Genomic DNA, 20,861 nt, shown 5'->3' with positions numbered 1-20,861 from the left:
GCTAACAACCCTCATCTGCCAGGCTAGCTTGATTCCAATGGCAAAGTGAGGCAGGGACCCACGCCTGGGCATACCCTGCCAACTTAGGGCGAACAAAGCAACATTGCAAGTGAAGAGAGCATTGGAAGCAGATTTTCTTATCTCGAAGGAAATGGAATGCAAGAGAGTGGGTGTATAACAGGAATGCAGTTCCCTTAATGTGATAACATGTGCGCTAGAGCTAAGAATAAACAAACATATGCATGGTCCCTCACAGTCACGCCTTAAACACATAAACTCAGCCAAATTTAAATTGTTTTAAATAAACACAGTAGGGATGTGGCCGAGATGCAGTTGGAGCCAGTGGTGAAAGGTAAATAAACAAGGGTGGGGGCACGGCAATGAGAGGGGGAACACGCAAACACAGACAGACACAGGATAGAGCAGATGGCAGAGTCAGCTAGGAAAGATGCATTCTGTAGAGTGGCTCAACAAAGAGAACCAAATAGGTCCCAAAACTGTGAGCAGTATAAGGAGACTAGTATTTTGTCCATGTTCTAGGGGGGGGTCACATGCAAGGAGAGGGAAGTGCTGAACACAGAACTGACCAGCAATGCTAAGTAATAGGAGGGCTCTAAACCCACTAACAGTAAATAAAATGTCTCAAATAGAAAGCGCATGCACTGTCTACGCCAGACCTACAAATGTGGCACGCGTGTCCCGTGCCACAGTCGAGTTGCACAGCTATATGCACATTTGAAGTATATAATCACTCGTACTCCTTGTTATTACCAAAGTTCATCCAAGACGACATCTGCTTTGATCACGTCGAAGATTCTTCGTACAACAGTATCAACAAGGAAATACGATTGAAAATGACTCATTGTTACCATGTTGTCAAATGTATTTATTAGCGAGTATATAACACTTTTTTGGTAACGTTTAGATAGGCTTCAGTTTATGTCTTTTAGTTCATGGGGGTGGGATTAGAAATGTATGTCACTGATGGTATACAGCTGGGAAAGGTAGTGTTCGGTTTAAAAAGAGGGAGGATCGTAATGGTGGGATTTGAGCGAGGGCGCTGGAGCTTGATGGTTACACAGGTCGTTAGTAACTACACGAAGATTTCAGGTACAAACGGGGTTGTAGGGGACTGAGTGAGACGGGCTACATAACAAAGGGGTTGAAACGATGGTGGGGTGAAATGAAGATTAGTTTGCACATGAGGAGGTCACACATGGGTGACGCACTAAGGGGATTCATTTGAGGGTAGGTGGACTTGGGAAGTACGTTAATGAATGGCTAGAAATTCGTTTTACATAAATAGGACGTTTAAGAGGGATTTAGGGGCATATCAACAAGGGCTTTATCTCTGCTTTTTTGGCTTTAAAAGCCAAAAAAGCAGAGATAAAACTAGCACCCTATCAACAACAGGGTGCTAACATGCAAATTCGCATGTTAGCACCCTTTTACTCTACGCTTCCTCTTGCATCTCTAATGAGATGCAAAGGGGGCGTTCCAGAGTAAAATAATAGGAGAAATGTCGCTAAGCGACATTTCTCCTATTATCAAGAATGTCGCTAACCCTGTTAGACACAATAAAAGCAGCGCTAACCACGGTGAACGCTGCTTTTTTACATCTGGTATTTTTCTGACTTAGCCATGATATCCTATGGAAAGAGGATATCATGGCTAAGTTTGTCTGTCCCTATCAACAAGCTAACGTGAGATTACCCAGCGATAATCTCACGTTAGCCTGTTAGCGTGAGGATTTTTATCGCTATTTAGATAAGCGTTGCTAATAGCACGCTATCTCAGCGATAAAAATTTACGCTAGCCTGCGATAATTATCCTAGCGCTAAGTGCGCTTAGAGCTAATTATCGCCGGTTGTTGTTGATATGCCCCTTAGTTAGGAATATGGGATGTAGCTTTTAAGATGGGCACGTTTTCGGTGTTGATTATGACGGTATAAATAGGCAGCGGGGGAGATGTAATAGGTAGCGGTAATTTTCTCTGTTTATTATTTACTGTTTGTTATATTTTTTGATAGCAATATATATGGGTCTGATTATCGTTTTAAAATTGTTTTTAGATACCCCTGAGGAAGGTTTTTACAAAAACCGAAATGCATTGGGTGACATCAAAGTGTACTGAATGGAATGGAGTTTACTTACATGCCAGTGAATAGGCCCGGATGGGCAATTCTTGAGCGATTAAAATGTGGAAAAATGGTGAACTTCATCTTCGACGTGATGGATTAAATACAGTTGTAATAAGAGAATAAAACTTGGATGAACTTTGGTAATAACAAGGAGTACGAGTGATTATATGCTTCAAATGTTCATAAAGCTGTGCAACTCGACTGTGGCACGGGACACGCGTGCCACACTTAGTGAAGTTATATTAAATATTTGCGCAAAGGAACGGGGCGCAATAAAGAGTGCATGCACGCTGAACTGGATCAAAATCGAACAATATTTAATTAAGGCAAACTAGAGGGTGTGCTTCAGACTTTTTCCGATTTATTTAGACCTACAAATGTGCCACATTATGCAGCATTATTTGCCTTTTGCCGCAGTATAATTTGGTCAACCCAGTCACATAATTTGGTGGCCACATACCGCATAATTCCTGTGGTCTTGTAAATAATGACAGTTTCTGATTAACCATTTCCTTGGCTTTTTTCTTCCACTTTACTTTGTCTCATGTATCCTGTGGATACATAGGGGCAGATTTACTACTACTTCCTGAAATGCAACGTAACAGGGCAAAGAAATTGCTGCGCTGTGCTGCATAGTGGAACAGTAAAGAGATGAACTGGACCATATTTAAAAAAGATATAGCGCTGGTCTGCCCTATATGGGCCCAAATTTACTAACATTTGACTTTGTAGTTGTGCCACATTTTTGGCGCAGCCATGACGCAAAATGATAATTGAGTATTGCAATCCCACAAAAGGGCCGATGTGAGTCCCCTTGTGTGGCTTTGTAAAATAACAGCTACGTAACAGCTCTCCTTGGGCTGCACTGCGTTACACTGCTTCGTGGTTCGTGGGCGTTCCCATGCATCCACCCATGTATTTTGTCATAAACCAGTATATATTAAAGGCAGTAAACATTATTTTGTGCCAAAATGGTGCGTGTAGCGAGTGAAGCTTAACAAGGGAAATATCTTTATTTCTCCTTGCGACTTCCTCTTCCAATTTGTGATGCAATCTGCTGCACATAAAGGAAGAGGAACATGCCTCTAAGGATTGTTTTTGTGCAGGAATGTATCCCTTACTGCACAAACACAATCCTGCCAGGCAACCCTGCACCTTGGTTACCACAAGAGATCCCGCCTGAGTGCAGCAGCATCCTTTCAATACAGAGAGGAGAGGTGCTGAGCCCAGATGATGTGCATTTACCTTCAGAGGGAACACTCTCTCCCGGGGGTAAGACCCATAACCACAGTTGATCTGCTGTGAACAGGTGTGCAGTAGACTGTAACCCAAGATACTTAAGGCAGGTTAGCTATTCCATTCTCTCATGCTGTGGGGCATAGCTGTAGGGTGAGGTGCTAGGAACATTCTAGTTATTTAAAAAATGTCATATATTTCTCACTGCTAGCAATATGCATTCATGCTGTTTTAATTATTTTCTGTGTTGTTATTAGTACTAACAAACACGATGAGACTGTTGAAATAAACACTTTTAAACACACAGAGTTTGTGTGCGCTGCTCTAAAGTATAGAATTAGGTATGAAAACAGCTGCGTCCCTGACCCCTGTACAGTACTGTTAGTATCCTAGAAAGCATGGATACCACACTAGCACATATTGGTAGTGTGGGAGAACAATAGCCTGGATTTCTAGGCTCAAGTGCTGGTGCAGTGAACTCAGCCCAGTCATGTTCAATTGAAATGTCAGCTCCTCCAATTGAGATAGGAGTACATTGCAGAGTTTCTGGAAATCCCTTTTACATACCAAGAACACCAGAATTACACACACACACACACACACATGCCATGCATGCACACACGCACACACACACACACACACACACGCACACACACACACACTCTCTCTCTTTCTCTCTCGCTGGTGTTGTAGGAATCTTGAATTACCGTTTCCTTTTACAGGAAGTGTGAGGGTTGTGGGAGTGCCGGCCGGATAAACAGACGCGGAGGCTGTATGTAGTGACCAATTGTAGGTAGTTTATTTCAAACAACAGGCTGTCTGGGGTCTTGGGACAGAAATGGATCTTCTTTCTTCCTCGGTTCTTCGCCTGGTCCAGTGGCCTCGGTGTCGGTTGCCGTCTCGTCTGTTCGGGCTTCCAACTGTGGTAACCTTCCCCGGAGGCTCATGAAGAGGGGAGAATCAAAGGGAGCCGTCAGCCGCTAGTTAGACCGTATAGTCTGGGGTTTTGATTACCCTTCACCACACCCAATCGGTGCTTTGGAGGTAACTGAGGGAGGAGAAGGCAAAGGGAACGTGAGGAACGAAAGGGGTACAAGATGCCAAGTGACTCTCGCTAAGGAAACACAGGGTGTATAGATTGTGATCTAAGGAATGAGGCGTTTCTGGGGGGGTGCCCACTACGTAATTTACACACACACCCTCCCCTATCCCACCCCTGGTATCCACAAACCTCCCATGACCCCGCTGTCTCTCTCCCGCTTCCCGGATCACTCACCAGCTCCGCCGCAACTCTCCTGAGTTGCGGCCGCTCTCCAGCCTCCTCTGGTGGGCACTACCACTCCTCGCTCCACTGTTCTTCGGCCTCTCCTCCGTCCTCCTTGTCCTTTCTTCTCGCACTGTCCTCCGTCTTCTCTAGGCTCTGGCTGGCTCGCAACTCCTCTCTGTCTCCTGCAAGTGCGCCGCCTTCCTCTTCTGTTCGGGCCGTTATCACTGTCTGTGGGTTACTGCTTCCGGAGTCAATCTCTCCCCCTTCTGCCGACTCCTCCCATGTAGTTGGTTCCTGTAGGGACACATGACAGGGGGGCAGGATTATCCTTCCAAACGGCGTACTCGGGGCCGTGTGTTTCCCTGGACTGAGGACAGTCTCGGATACAGTGATCCGAAATAGCAGGTAAGATTCGGGTCCCCATCGGCACCATCTCCATCCCCTTTCCCTAGCTGTCCTTCTTGTAGGGTTTGTGTCCAGGGGGTAGCATGACAGGAAATCCACATTCATCTGGTCTACACCCTTCCGATGTTTAGTCTGGAATCTAAAGAGTTGTAAGGACAAGAACCACCGTAATACCCTTTCGTTGTTGCCTTTATTACGGGCTAGCGATTCTAAAGGGGCATGATCGGTGTATAGGGTGAACTCACGTCCCTCCAGATAATATCGTAAGGTGTCAACAGCCCACTTTATAGCAATGACAGCATAATTTATTTCCCTGGGATACAACTTTCTACTGATATATAGTATAGTTTTTGCTGAGATAATATTGCCCCTAATCCTTGGTCAGATGCATCTGTCTGCAAAATGAAGGGCAGAGCATAATCAGGATTGTCTAAAACTGTGTCTGTCGTGAGGGACGCTTTTAGAGATTCAAGGGCTTGGGACAATTCAGGGGTGGGTTGTTTTAACCTGGCTTCTGTTTTAGTGTTTTTCTGTAATAGATCTGTGAGAGGGGCCGCAGTCTGAGAAAAGTTTGGTGTAAATCTCCGGTAGTACTTGAGTTAGCCTAAAAAGGCTCGGAGAGCTCGTTTAGATTGGGGAAATGGAATTTGTGCGATGGCGACTACTTTTTTATTCTGAGACCGGATGACTCCCTAACCCAACAGGAATCCTAAGTATCTGACTGTCTGTGTGGCTAAATGGCTTTTGGCAGTATTAATCGTGAGATTATAGCACCCCAAGGCCTGAACCACTCTCTACAAATGCACCAGGTGTTGTTCCCAGGTGTCACTATAGATGATAATGTCGTCTAGATAAGCCCCGGCGTATTGTTCATGGAGTTGCAATACCAGATTCATGGCTCGTTGAAAAGTAGCCAGCGCCCCATGTAGACTGTAGGGCAGCACTGTGAAGTGGTAAAACCCATTGGGGTAGAGAATGCAGTCTTGCTCTCGTAGAGGGATCTGCCAGTACCCTTTGCATAGATCAAGGGTGTTGATATATTTGGCCTTGCCGATTCGCTCAATCATTTCATCTACCCTTGGAAGGGAGTAGGTATCAAAATCAGAGATTTTATTTACTTCATGAAAGTCTTTGCAAAAGCGTACCGATCCATCTGGCTTCGGTACCAGAACTATGGGGGAATTCCACTCACTTGTGGAAGGCTCGATTATCCCTATTTGCAACATCTGTTTTATTTCCTCTTTAATGGTAGCCCTACGGGCTTCAGGTATTCGGTATGGTCGGAGACGTACCTTCTTTCCTGGTTGGGTTATAATAGAATGTTCTATCACCGATGTTTTCCCTGGGATCAGTGAGAAAATACCCTGTAGGGTACGGAGAACGTCCACCAAGTTCTCTTTTAGATTAGGAGGTAGATCGGTATCAATACATTGGTCCAATAAAGGGATCTTATCTACCGCCATACCCACTAGGGTGGGGAGGGGACGTGATATATTTGTGAGGTGCATCTGTTCTGGTCTAATTCTATTCTGTAGGTCACAGGGGTAACCTTCTCAAGTATGATGTAGGGGCACTGCCACTGCCCTAACATTTTATGATCTGAGGAAGTCATCATAAGCAGTAGAGGATCTCCCACCGAAAATGTTCTTTCTTTTGCTTTTTTATCGTATTGTGTCTTTTGAGCTGTCTGACCTTTTGCCATATTATGTTGCCCTATCGTGCGGATTTGCCCCAAATGTGTCTTAATATTGGCTACGTATTCCACTAGGGGTTTGGATTGATTTGGTTCAGCCTCCCATGTTTCCCTTGCCATATCCAAAAAGGATCGGGGTTGGTGTCCATATAAAAGTTCAAAAGGGGAATAACCGGTGCTCTTTTGGACTTTACACCGGATAGCAAATAAGGCCAGGGGTAACATGTCTTCCCACCTTCTGGTTTCCACGGCCAGGAGCTTTTTCAGAGTAGTTTTGAGGGTGGCGTTGTACCGTTCCACCAAACCATCGGTTTGGGGATGGTACGCTGCCGTTCGTATCTGTTTAATACCCAACTGGGCACACACCTGTTTCATTATTTTCAAAACAAAGGGGGTCCCTTGGTCCGTTACAATCTCTTTTGGAAACCCTTCTCGGGAAAGCACTGCTATCATGGCTTTGGCTATGTTAGAGGCATTGGGATGACGTAAGGCAATTGCATCCGGGAAACGGGTGGCGTAGTCCACTAGGACAAGCACGTACCGACACCCGCTTCGGGACGGCAATAAGGGCCCAATGATATCCATCCCAATCCTATGGAAGGGTTCATCAATAATGGGAAGGGGTTGAAGGGGCACTCTGGGTGGTCTATATCTACTGTTTTTCTGCCATTTAGGGCATTAACGACAATATGCCCGTATCTGTCGATAAACTCCTGGCCAATAGAACTTCCCCAGGATTGCTTGTTCAGTTTTTTCATCACTGATATGTCCCCACAAGATGACTGTGCACTAGGTAAAGCACCATCTCACGAAATGGCCCCGGAATCAACAGATGATGGGCCTGTGGGGAACTACCCTTTCTATATAACAGTACAGTTTTGATAAAGAAGTAGGGACCTACTTGAAGAGGGTCTTCATTCTCTAGGGCTTTATCCCAAGCTTCTTGTAGGACCGGGTCTTCTATTTGTGCTGCATTGGAAATTCCTATCAGTTTCCCAGGGATGTTCTTCTACACAGACAGGGTACACAGGGATGGTTTTCCCTTTCTCTTTTCTTCTTTGGTGTTGGCTCTTCCTAACCTTGGAGGGGGGCCATTCATGGTGTTCGTCTTGGGAGAATGGTGCTTCCTTCCACCAGTCCTTCCCTTCCGTTGCAGAACCTGTGAGTAGGTGGGACAGTTGTGGATAGTCGTTCCCAAGGATAACATGTTCTGGTAGCCGGGGAATGAGACCTACTTTTAAAGTAGAACCAGGGTCGGTTGGATGTTGAATCTGAACCCTTGTCATAGGGTATTGTTTGGTATCCCCATGAACACACTGTATGGATACTGTCCCCTCAACTGTTCCGATACCCTGTTCCAGGTCTTGGGGTCGTAGAACGCTCTGACGGCATCCAGTATCTGCCAAGGCCATCATGGGTTGTCCATTCACTGTTACCTTACAACGATAAGGAGGAGGGGTCTTCTGGTGAGCAGAACAATAATAAATACGAGCCATTCCCACCTCCATTGGCTCGTCTTTTTGAGGACAGACTTGGGCTATGTGACCCATTCCTCCGCAATAGTAACACTGGGGTTCGGAAGCGGGGGCTCTAAACAGGGTTGGTCAGGGTACTATGGTAATAGGTTTGGGCTTTTGTACTATCGGGGCCCGGGGTGGACGATGTACCCCACTGTTCCCGGTTCTCCAGGGGGTTTCATCCCGTCCTTTCTGCATCTCTTGTGCTCGGTTAAAGGCACTAGCAATCTCCACCGCGGTTTTCAGGGTGAGACGTGCATGTTGCCGAACCCATTACTGAATAGCCGAATGCAACGAGGACAAGTATTGTTCTAAGTATACTTTGGACATGATCTCTTCTTTCGATGCTGCAGAGGGTTTTAACCAGCGGCCGGCCAAGTCTTTCCACGAAGTGCTCTTGGTGTTTCTTGGGTGCCCTCTTTTATTTGTCGAAATCGCATCCGATACATTTCGTCATCCACTCCCAGCCTTCCGAGGATACATTGTTTCATATCGGCATAGGGAGTAATACCTTGCACGTTAGCGGCTTGGTAAGCAGCATGTAGCTCGCCTGAAAGTAAGGGTCCCAAATACTGCCCCCACTTATCCGCTGGCCAGGCGGCTGCCAGGGCCATCCTCTCTAAATTATTGAAGAAATAATCGGGGTCCTCTCCACTCACATATTTTTGCAGTACCAGCGACGGAAGAGTGGTTGAACCCCTCTACTGTCCGATAGCCTCGGTGAGTTTCCCCAGGGTCGTCTCATGTGTTTGGCCTTGTCCAGTGCCTGTTGTAGTTTTCCCCGGTCCTCTTCGACTACTGTGAGGAACCTCTCCATTGCTTTCTCAAGGCTCTCCTGGCTTTCAGCCATCTTGGTGATTGCAGCCTCCATATCTCCGGCGGATCCCACTTCTGACACCACTTGTGAGGGTTGTGGGAGTGCGGGCCAGATAAACAGACGCGGAGGCTGTATGTAGTGAGAAATTGTAGGTAGTTTATTTCGAACAACAGGTTGTCTGGGGTCTCGGGCTGGAAATGGATCTTCCTCTGTTCTTCTCCCTTCACCACACCCAATCGGTGCTTTGGCGGTAACTGTGAGGGAGGGGAAGGCAAAGGAAACGTGAGGAACGGAAGTGATACAAGATGCCAAGTGACTCTCGCTAAGGAAACACAGGGTGTATAGATTGTGATCTGAGGGATGAGGCGTTTCTGGGGGGTGCCCATGATGAACTTTACACACACACCCGCCCCTATCCCACCCCTGGTATCCACAGACCTCCCACCTCCCGTGACCCCGCTGTCTCTCTCCTGCTTCCCAGATCACTCACCGGCTTCACCGCAACTCTCCTGAGTTGTGGCTGCTCTCCAGCCTCCTCCGGTGGGCACCACCACTCCTCGCTCCACTGTTCTTCGGCCTCTCCTCCGTCCTCCTCGTCCTTTTTTTTCGCACCGTCCTCCCTCTTCTCTACGCTCTGGCTGTCTCGCAACTCCTCTCCGTCTCCTGCAAGTGCGCTGCCTTCTTCTTCTGTTCGGGCCGTTTCACTGTCCGTGTGTTACTGCTCCCGGAGTCAACCCCCCCCCCTTCCGCCGACTCCTCCTGTGTAGTTGGTTTCTGTAGGGACACATGACAGGGGAGTGGGATTATCCTTCTAAACGGCGTTCTCAGGGCCGTGTGTTTCCCTGGCGTTTTATCGGACGGAGGGCAGTGATACAGTGATCCGAAATAGCAGGTAAGATACGGGTTCCCATCTGCACCATCTCACAGGAAGTTTCTACATTATGTGCTACGAACCATGAACACTAGAATATAGAACTCCACTGAATATAGAATATTACCCCTTGGAATGGTGCCACCTGAAGAAGAGTGCAACACCTGGTGAAGAATATTTTCATCCATTTCCACAAATCCCATAGTACACTCTTAGACCTGGCATCTTTTGGCATGTTTCCCCTGTCTTTTTGCTTTCTGACCTTCTGGTTTTTACTCTGTTTTTGCTAGTTTAGTGTCTCTGCGCACTTTCTCACTGCTGTTCAGTGTTAAAGTGCACGTGCTTCGGTGGTAAATTGTATTATGGATTTGTGGTTTCCATGATTGGCATATCTGATTTACTTGTCAGTCCCTAGTACAATGCACTGAGAGCGCCAGGGCCTGTAAATCAAATGCTACTAGTGGGCCTGTAGCGTTGATTGTGCCACCCACAAAAGTAGCCTTGTAAAAGTACCTCAGACTTCCCACTGCAGAGTCGGTGTGCAGTTTGTAACTGCCATGTCGACCTGGCAAGTGCACCCACTTCACAATGTGGCAAAAAGTAATGGATTCTCTGGACCCCGGGAGCACTGCTTTAATGAATTTATCACTGATATGAAACAAGCTCAAACACTGCTTCTACCGAAACGGCTTTTATAACACTCATAAAAAATATTTTTGATTAATAAATATTTAGAAACAAATACTTTCAATGATCTAATACAAAGACCACTCCTACATGTAGCAATACATCTAAATAGCAACTTATTATCATATTACATCATATAATGCTATGTTGCTAGAATCACAATCATCATGATTACAATCTTGCAGGATCCGATAGCCCAATGCATTTCGGGATGTACTCCCTTCTTCAGGGGCTGAAGATTATAATGATTCCTTAAAGACATCCTCTTGATAATCCGTAAATGAATCAAAACACTGTCAACTGGGTCTCACGAGATAAATCATGCTCCTTTGCGAGTATCGTGGAAAAGTTAAACACAGCAAACTCCAATCTTCGACTCTTGCCATCATTCTTTCACCGCATTATGCTGATTTCTTTTCTCTTAATTCTTTCTTGCTGCCAAATGACGCAAACATTCTCCCACAGGAGACACCAGTTTTTATCTCATCCGGTCCACCTTGATACCAAAAACGGACTAAATCCACAATGCGTGCTGAACATGGCTCCTTACTCGACATGTACTGCCATGTTCGAACGGACTGATTCTGTCGTTCCTCTCGCCGGGCAGTCAAGATGTCCTGGTCCGTCCAGGGAGGACCAGGCTTGGTAATTAATCTTTGACTGTTCCCATGAGGAGCAGGGTCGAGAGTGATTTGCATATGGCTGTGTCTAAACTAGGGTGGCATGGAGAGCAAAAGAACGATGGACTTAATCCAGATCTCTTGACTGGGGGATAATGTCTGATTTGGTCTGCATTCTGCATGTCTTTTGCTCTTTAAAGTACCAGCATGCCCTGACCACTTCACTTTTTTAAATGGCTTTCCACCACCATTGCGAGGGGGGGTGTGGGGTGGCTTGGAAAGGTAACGTGCTCTAGTGGTAGACCACTTATTTTGTGCAATGCTAGAATAGGCCTGTTCAGATCATTAACTGCACCCATATCATGTTGTCTATCTACCATTTTACTTTGAGGATCCAGACCCCTGTGGGGATCCAAAATCCTCGTTTTATCTCAACCATGCTAAGGGTTTGATTTGATTACGGACTTGGCGGACAGGGTTACTCCCTCACCAAAGTGACGGATATCCCATCCGCCAAATTACAATTCCATTATATCCAATAGAACTTGTAATACGGCGTACGAGATATCCGTCACGTTTGCGACGGAGTATTCCATCCATCAAGATCGTAATCAGGCCCTAAGTCTCCAAAGCTGGTGTGGGTCATTCGTATCACATGTAGGTATTTAAATCAGGAATATTTAAACCAGGACTAGTGACTCAGTCAACTAATGCATCCTCTGTAGGAATCTGTGTTTGATTTCACGGTCACAGGTTTGAAATCATGATGGGTGCACTCTGCCTTTTATACTTTTGAGCTTGATACAGTGAGTACCATTGAGTTGGGTAACAATAAACATCGGTTATTCCCTTGCATAATACCCTTCGGGTGAGAGCTCAGTTTACATATAAGCCTTATATTATGTTAATTCTAAGGGGCAAAATTACAAGGAAGTGGCGGAGCACGGTGTTAGCCTCCTTGGCTTAACGCTGCGCTTTGCCACTTCAGAAACACAGGGCTGCACCGTATTTACAAGAATACAATGCAGCCTTGCATTTCCCTCTGCGCTGGTGCTAATTTAATAACAATCTGAAATGGCATTTTTAAACATCTATAAGTGCTACTTAATGCAGCACACATAGAAGTTGTACAATGTAATTTTTCTTTAATAATTGTTTATGTGCAGGAATGGACAACTTCCTGCACATAAACAATCAATGGCGTTTTGCTGTGTCTATGTGTCCAGTGCAGCACACATGGAAAAAGAAAAATGAGGAGAAATTAAGCAAGGACAATTAAATACTTTTAAAAGCTATTGCTAGTAGACTAATACCATACCTAGAATTACCAGGCAAGCTAGGTTTCTACCAGGTCCACGATATATACAATTAGTTTGCTGCTGATTCGTTCAATGTGGTCAACAGAACACAGTGAAATGAAAGGTTATAACCTAACCTATTTAGCTGGGTATGTATAAATGCACATGGTATTTCTGTAGTGCAAACCTAACCAAAGGCAGTGGACCTCTGTACATGGTCAAGGGCAAGCTTAAGGTTGGTGAGCAATAGGAGACGAAGCATAATTGTGGACGGTTAATGCATTGTGATGTAGTGTTTGTTAAAGAGGTGAGTTTTTCCTAAACTGGTGCAGCATTAGGGCTGTCCTAATGGATGCGGAAATCGTGTATTAGATACTGGATGCATAGACAGATAATGCCTCATGTCTTATTATTTCTTTTTTACACTTCTTAGCCTGCAGTCTGATGATATCCTGGCTACAGGTGTGCTGAGAACCACCAGAGATGCTGAGCTTGCCTGCCAGATAAGCAAAGGTGCTGGTCGTGTTGGCTGCACAGGCCCAATATATAGCTTACTTGTTTGCAACCTGAGGTAACTCTACAAGTCGGCTAAAATAACACAGGAAAGGGAAACAGCCATTGCAACGCGGTTGTTTCCATGCAGGGCCTTTACCACGCAGGCATTGACACGCATACACTGTTACCACGCATTGCCTTCACCACGCATTTTTTTAACAGCGTGCGTGGTAAGCCCATATGCTGGTAACGGCACCTACGTGGTAAAGGCTATCAGTGTCGTTAGAGGAGCGAAGAGATCCTTCCGCTTATTGTTGATGACGTGTGTGCAGTGCCTCGCCCAGAAAAGGTAAGGGAGATTGTTGATTTTACTTTAAAGGATCTGAGGGCCGGGGGACAGATTTTGGGTTTAGGGCGGGGTATTTTTTAAAAGGGCTGGAGGCTAGGAGGGGCTCGGGAGAAGTTCTTCATTTAGGGTGTAGTTAAAGGTCGGTATTTTTTAACAGGGAGGTGGGCCACGCAGAGGGTCTAGATTTAGGGTTTAGGGAAGGGTAAGGTATTTTTTTAACAGGGAGTGGGTCATGCTGGGGGTCTAGATTTAGGGTTAAGGAAAGGGTCGGGAATTTTTTAACAGGGAGGGGGTCATGCTCCTGGACTAGATTTAGGGCTTAGGGAAGGGTAGGGATTTTTTTTAACAGGGAGGGGGTCAAGCTGGGGGTCTAGATTTAGTGCTTAGTGAAGGGTTCAGTAATTTTTAACAGGGCGGGGGTTGCGTTGGGGTCTAGAATTAGGGTTAGAGAACCGGCTTTGGACTGAGGGCTGGGGTTTGGGAAAACTTTTAACACGCATAGGCCTTTACCATACATACTTTACAATAAAATACGTTGTAAAAGCATGCGTGTTAAAGGATATACATGGTAGAGGAATTCGTGTTGTAACGCATGTGTGGTAAAGGCATGAGTTATAACGGAATGCGTTGTTCCATCATATGACCCACAGCAAAGGCTGCAGTGGTCCAGACTGTACTGCGTAAGAGAACACTGATATGAAACACAATCCCCCATGTTGTTGATGACTTGTGGCACTTATCTACTACCATAAGTAAATCAGACATCAGTCTTCTGAGAATAGTTACTGCCATTTAACCCTTACGAATATTTACTTTACTGGACTTACATGTGTTCTTTTATGTCAAACATTTGTGTAATTATAGTGTTGTTGCCTGTTGCGTATGTAGGTCATCCTGCAACTCCATGTAACCACCTCTCTGGGTATGCAATGCCATTTCAGCAAACGGTATTTTTAATTAATGTTGTGATACTAGTGCATTTCTCTATTTAAGCAATCTCACTGAACTGTTCTTTTGTTTATTTATATTGAAAATAAAGTCCCAATAAAGGGCCCCATCTCTATAGAATCGCTTTATCGCTTTCTCTGATAGGATTAGGAGACCTTAACAGCCTGAGGAACCACTTTTACCAATTTTCTCTCCAGTGAACAAATGCTGGTGTCAATCTCATATTCTTTTTTAAAAAATCATTTAATCCTCCAAATGTTGGTCAAACTGTAAGGCCAACTCAATGATCGAATGAAATAATGAATGAAATAACTTTTGTATAGCACAACGTTCACTCCACGGAGTATCTTGGTGCTGTATACGGGGGGAGACGGCACCTTCCAGAAAGAGCAAAAAACTGGTATAGTCGCAGAGATAGAAGTTAGAGAAAAGACCAGGCTGTATTATCTGGGATACTAAAAATCCGAGGGGCATATTTACTAGGACGGCGATAAATAAACGCAAAGCGCGCTTACCGCTTGTTTATTTATCGCCGTCTATCGCTGGAATTTATCACCCTGGTAACGCGTTATTAACAAAGCATTCCTCCAGGGCGATAATATTCCAGGGAAATGGGCCACCATCGCTGGAAAACCAGCGATGTTGCACCCAAAACGGAGATAGCCTTGGTGATACGACCCTGTTGTCGTATCACCATAATCCACCTCCCATGTTAGCTATGCCTTAGTCAGGAAATAAATTCCTGCGTTAAGGCATAGTTAACGGGATTTAAAATATTGCTACCCCTCGTTGATGATATCACGAAGCTGGGGTAGCGATATTTTCCCATGGTGTTTTGTCAGGCACGCCTTCTTTGCATCTCATTAGAGATGCAAAGCGAGGCGTGAACAAAACGGGAGCTGAATAAAGTAAACACGCGCTAGCGTGTCCTTGCAAACAATGCGATATAATTATCGCCGCTTTTCGGCCAAAAACGGATGCTAAAGCGACGATAATTATATCTTCAGCCCTTGATGCCCCCAAGTTTTTAAGGACTCTCTGAATTTAAGTTCGGTTTGTGTGTGTCTGAGTAGAGTTGGCAAGGAGTTCCATGCTTTGATCCCTATGGCCGCCAGGGTCTTTCCGCCCCTCGTTTTAAGTTTAATTTGGGTGTTGTTAATAGGTTCTCTGAAGATGAGCGTAAAGTGCGTTGAGTGATGTATGGCTTCGTTCTGACATTGAGGTATTCTGGTCCAGTATTGTTAATTGTTTTATAAATGACGGTGAGAACCTTAAAAAGAATCCTCTTATGGACGGGCAGCTAATGGAGGGTTTTAAGTGCTGTTGCAGAGGAGGAATCTCTCGGCAAAGTACCAGCCTCGCTGCAGCGGACCACCTGTAGTCTCTGTAGAACTTTTTTGTTTTTTCCTGCATAGAGACTATTACAGTAGTCCAGACGAGATAGAACTAAGGCTGCTACTACAGCCTTCTTGGCCGACACTGGGAGTAGATCAAAATATTTTCTGAGAATTTTTATTACTTGAAAACAGATACCTGCCACACCAAAAGCTTGCTTGTGGAAGGATAATGTATGATTAAAGTTTATTCCCAGATTTGTAGTGGAGACAGCGTTTTAGATACATACATTGCTATGTTAGCATAAGCGCGTTAGATGTTAGAAACGCCATCTTGCCACTTCTTGCTGTTTTTGCACACGACACTGCAGAGACATGTTATTATTTGAAAACTGCTTGCTTGCCTTTTCTTCACATGAGAACTGTCTGTTGTTCACATCCCTAGACGTGCACTGCGACCTTGGTCTGAACATTGTGTGCAGAAACACCCTGAGCCGCCAAACAATGTATGTTTTCGAGTCAGGTTGATCGGCTCACTCTCTAGCCATAATATGCACACAGCTGCAAATACCTGAAAGTCGAGAACCTTTAAAATTGCAGTTTGCATGCATTACACACAAATTCTGGAGAAGAACTTTTCCAGGCGCAGAGCAAAGCTGATCCTGTGATGTGATTCACCTGAGCTGATCTTTACGGTATGGGGTTACCCATTCAAACCTAGAGACCTTCTATTAGTCTAATAATACTAACTTACTAGTGAAGGGAAGGTGGCTGTATTCCACTGTCATTTATACTATGATTTCTCCCTTCATTTTCTATGGTATTGTAACAATGCTAATGGTTTTAATTTTAATCACTTGTCTGCTTATGTTAGCCAAAGTACTGCATCTTAGGACACATAGTTTATAAAATAAACATTTTAAACTTTACAGTGTCTCTGATTACTCTTGTTGTGGACTGATATGAGAATAATAACAAACAGGTATTTCTGATTCCCACCATTCCTGAGAGTACTCTAAGTCGCTCGTTCTGGGTTGTCTATACATTGTGAGCTCCGAGAGAATACGGATAACGAATGGGACACTGATGCTAGTCGGATTGGGGTTCTGGGTACTGAGGTGAGTTTTTGGTACACCACAATTCACTGAGGTCCTGGTTTCCTGAGCATGGTTCTGTGCATGAGCAGAATCCCTGCAACAGATTCTTTACGGTCTCCACTGTAGTCGGGTGTGGGGCTGAATTTGACGGCCACCATTGGTCCGGTCTGAAAACATTTGTCTTGCCAAACAGCATAATCTCTGTTTTGGAACTATTACTTTTCAAATGGTTTAACTTCATCCAATCCATCACTGGAGTGAACAATCAAACTGTAATCACTTAACCAATGGCGGGCTTCGATTTTTCTTTCAAACCATAATGAAATATTTTAGTTTGTGCCTTCTTCAACCAATAGGCACAGCTACACACTTCTTGACATTTGTCACATAGGATTTTATACTTCGAGCTCTCTCACTGACTGGCTTAATGCTGCCTCCTTGGCCTGCACAGTAAATACCTGGATAAACTCATGATTTTGTCAATGGATAGATTACCAGACTGGAAGACCACATAGTCTTGCTCACAGGGAAGACACTGGTACCCCAACAAGCCAACCAGGGCCCAATAAATATAGGCTAGACTGGAATGGTAGGAAGAACTCTTAGGTTTAGACCTTTTAAAGGCAAGTCCTACAATTTCTTACAACAACAAGTAATTAATAACTCGGTCCAAGTAATGCAACATACAACACGCATCACAAACCATAACCAAGAGAGATAAAGTTGGGGCATAATTTCAGGAGGGTAAGGAGATGCGGTTTCAGGGGCGCAACTAGGTCTTAATTTCGGGGGAGACTAACATGGCAAATGAAGGGGCGTGGCTAATGTTAATCAATAGGGGCGGGGCTAAAATGGCAGATAATCAGGATCGGTTAATGCTCAGGTCAAGCTGAGAAAAAAACGTGGTTAACTCTGCATTTGAAACAGGACAACAGTTAGAGCACACATTTTTGTTAATTTGATGCATTTATATGTTATTGTCTTATGTAAAAGGAACAGAATGTACTGAATTAAAAGGCCAATTTAATATATTTTACTATAAAGCACTTTAGGAACACAAAATAACCAATTTTCACAATGGCATTTCAAGGCGACTACCCTTTTTCGCCAGTTCATCAACAATTGCTTCTCTAGGAGGACAATGTGCTCGTGAAATGTTTATCATTGCATGTCCAGAGAGTCGTTCTTGCCCCATTATTGACCGAAGATAGGCTTTCAGTCTGCGAAGACAACTGAAGCACCTTTATGGGGATGCGGTTGTCACTGGCAAAGTGGCAAATAATTTTAGCAGGCAGTATATGTTGGGATAGAAGTCAATGTGAGCATGAGTTAAGGTATCCATTATATTCCCTGGCCTTTCTTCAATAGGTACCTTCAGCCATGTCATTACCCATATGTCATATTCATTTTTGAGATCCTCGCGTGTACCAGGTAAATCGTCCTCATATATGTGAAGAGCATCCTTCAAATTTTCAAAAGACTTTTGTGTGACAAATCTTGGTACCAGATACTGCATTGTACAGGCCTTTTTCACATGCTGGCTGAATCTTTCTGACAATTCATACAATAAATTGTCTATAAATGGTAAAAATATTGAAATCCTATAGTAAGCTTCAGGATTACTAGTCTTGTAATTGGTCCGTTGTGTCTGCCTGCCAGTAAGGCGTGGCATTGTCAGAGGTTCCCCTGCTGTGGTTTGGGCTTTAACGAAAATCTCATTAAATGCTTCTTCAGCTTTCTCTCTGCTTTCTTGAATCACCTGCTTGACTTTTCCAATCTGTCCTATGCACTCCAACATATCTGTATTAGGATTTTCAAGTGCACCTGAAACAGGAAGCAGTAGCCCAGAAAATCGTGCCAAGATGTGTAATGCAACAATGAAGTTATGGGACTGAACAGCTGCGAGAAATTGCTCAGCCTTGGAAGAGGCATTGTGATCTTGCCAGTCCGAGATCTCAAATAAAGAGTCAACCACAGCTGGGTACATATCAACAAAACGAACAACCGATGCATTCCTTTCAACCCACCTTGTCTCACATAAACCACTTAACAGTTTCTTTTTTGTATCTGGCAAAGTAGCAAATTTCGCCTTTAGGACAGCCATCCTTTTTGCAGAGCCTCTTACAAAATTAGACGCTTTTTAAGTGTTGAAAGACAATTATGGATTTGATGTATATCGCATGAATGTCCAATCACAAGGTTTAGTGAATGACTTTCACAATGTACATAAAATGCCTTTGGCACACGCTCTGAAACTAGCGCCTGTGCACCTTTAACAGAGCTTTTCATTGCAGCACAACCATCGTATGTTTGCCCACGTATACAATCTACATTCAGGCCATATGTTTCTAAAGAAGTAAATTTTATTTTTCCAATTTCAACCCCTGTTCCATCCTGAAGCCCTTCGAAGCCAAGGAATTCTTCATACACAGATGTACCTTCTATAAAACGAATTACTAGAACAAGTTGCTCGATAGTGGCACTGTCAGTTGTTCCATCTGCTAAAATGGCAAACATCTTGCATTGTTTGTGCGCTCCACCACTCTATTTCTCATTAGAATGTTACAAGCAGAGATGATATCATTCTGAATCTTCCAACTTGTGTAAGTTGCATTAGAGGGACACGTTGCCAGATGCCATGCCAGAACTTCATCACCAGCTTGAAGTCGTAGGCGCAGAGCAGCACGGAAATTGCCATCATTCTCTTCGGGTTCCTTTGAAGTAATAGATTGTCCACTGTCTCTGTGTCCTCGAAGAGCTATACCTTGTTTGGCATAATGGAGTACTGATTCCACTATTGGCACAAGTCGTTTTCTGTTTTCCAAAATAGTTTTCTTCCAGTTGCTCTCGATCATAGTTGTAACAGCAACAGACTTCCCTTCAAAAACAGATGAGAAGTTAGCTGCCGCTGTCATACTCTCTTTGTGATACAAGGAAGAAGCATGGAAACGAAAATCACTCTGTGCATGTTTCCATTTTGTTATGGGCCGAAGCACTAATTTCCCAACAGCTTGATGAGAACCTCTTCCAACTTCTTTACGGGCAAAGAGTACACACATCTTGCCCTCTCAAGTTTAGCACTGTAGGCAAGCCATGGGCGATAGGTTTTCAACCATTCATGTTGAAAGCGACGTGCTTGAATTCCCTGCTGAACGACTGGAAACTTGTATGATGTCTCTGGCGTCCAGGAAGAGGGCAAAAGTTGGTAGCGTAAATCACCTGGGATTGATGATGAAACTGTGCTGAGTCTTGAGACATCTATATATACTCCTATATCTAAGATGTATGAACTCTTTGACTTTTCCAAACATGGGCTACTAGTTGCTGGCATACCAGTGGTTGTATATGCAGGAGACTCAGAATGAAGTAATGCTAAATGTTCTTCTGGAGTATAGCCGGAAGCTGGCAGGGCAGGTTCTTCGCCTGAATCAGAACATGCTGTAAAAGGGTCTTGAGTGGCTGGCCGACGAGTGAAAAAATCCTCTATCTTTCGCCGCTTAACATTTTGTGGTCCAAAGCCTCTGGTGTCTAGTGAAATATAAAAAAGGCCATCAGGCACAATTACTTCATTATTACAAAACTACGGTGGGAAAGAATACTGTAATTTTGTACAATAAACCAACATTAAAAAGCCAAGAAATACAAGTTAAACATCCAGTACCTCTCTAAATTACCCTAAACTCTTTAAAGAAGCAAGCAGCTAGAAGTAACCTGATTTTCTGTACAATTATGATTCCACACACTTACCACATGTCTAAACTCCAATGAAATGGCTGGAATTACTTATAATATGAAAATGTCCAATGCAAATCAGCCCCAAACAATTGTGCAAAACCATCTGGGTATATATTTAGAACATTACAGTTTCTAATGTTTGACGCAAAGACTTCTGCCCACTATGCATTCAATGTACGCTTACCTACAGAAAAAACAGGCTTCAAAAATATTAAGGCGCAGATTTACTAAACTTTCATGCACCACAACTTGGCAAGGGAACATGCTGCACTGTGTTGCATCAAAGGCAGAGAGCAGAAATGTGTCATATTTACAAAAATATGCCACATTTCTGCTGTCTCCCTCAACTGG

At 44.2% G+C, this 20,861-nt stretch overlaps 1 protein-coding gene across 1 annotated transcript; it reads right to left on the bottom strand.

The window, feature by feature from the left end:
• Positions 1-18,018: 18,018 nt before the first annotated feature.
• Positions 18,019-18,879, bottom strand: LOC146859196 (52 kDa repressor of the inhibitor of the protein kinase-like). Its single transcript, XM_085647146.1, has one exon. The coding sequence runs from the start codon at positions 18,877-18,879 to the stop codon at positions 18,019-18,021; it is 861 nt and encodes a 286-aa protein (XP_085503272.1).
• Between the last annotated feature and the right edge of the window lie 1,982 nt (positions 18,880-20,861).

The sequence above is a fragment of the Triturus cristatus genome, chromosome 3_2 (genome assembly GCF_964204655.1).
Source record: "Triturus cristatus chromosome 3_2, aTriCri1.1, whole genome shotgun sequence".
NCBI classification, from domain to species: domain Eukaryota; kingdom Metazoa; phylum Chordata; class Amphibia; order Caudata; family Salamandridae; genus Triturus; species Triturus cristatus.
Note: the sequence above shows the minus strand (reverse complement) of the source record. Positions and strands in the feature narration are given on the sequence as shown.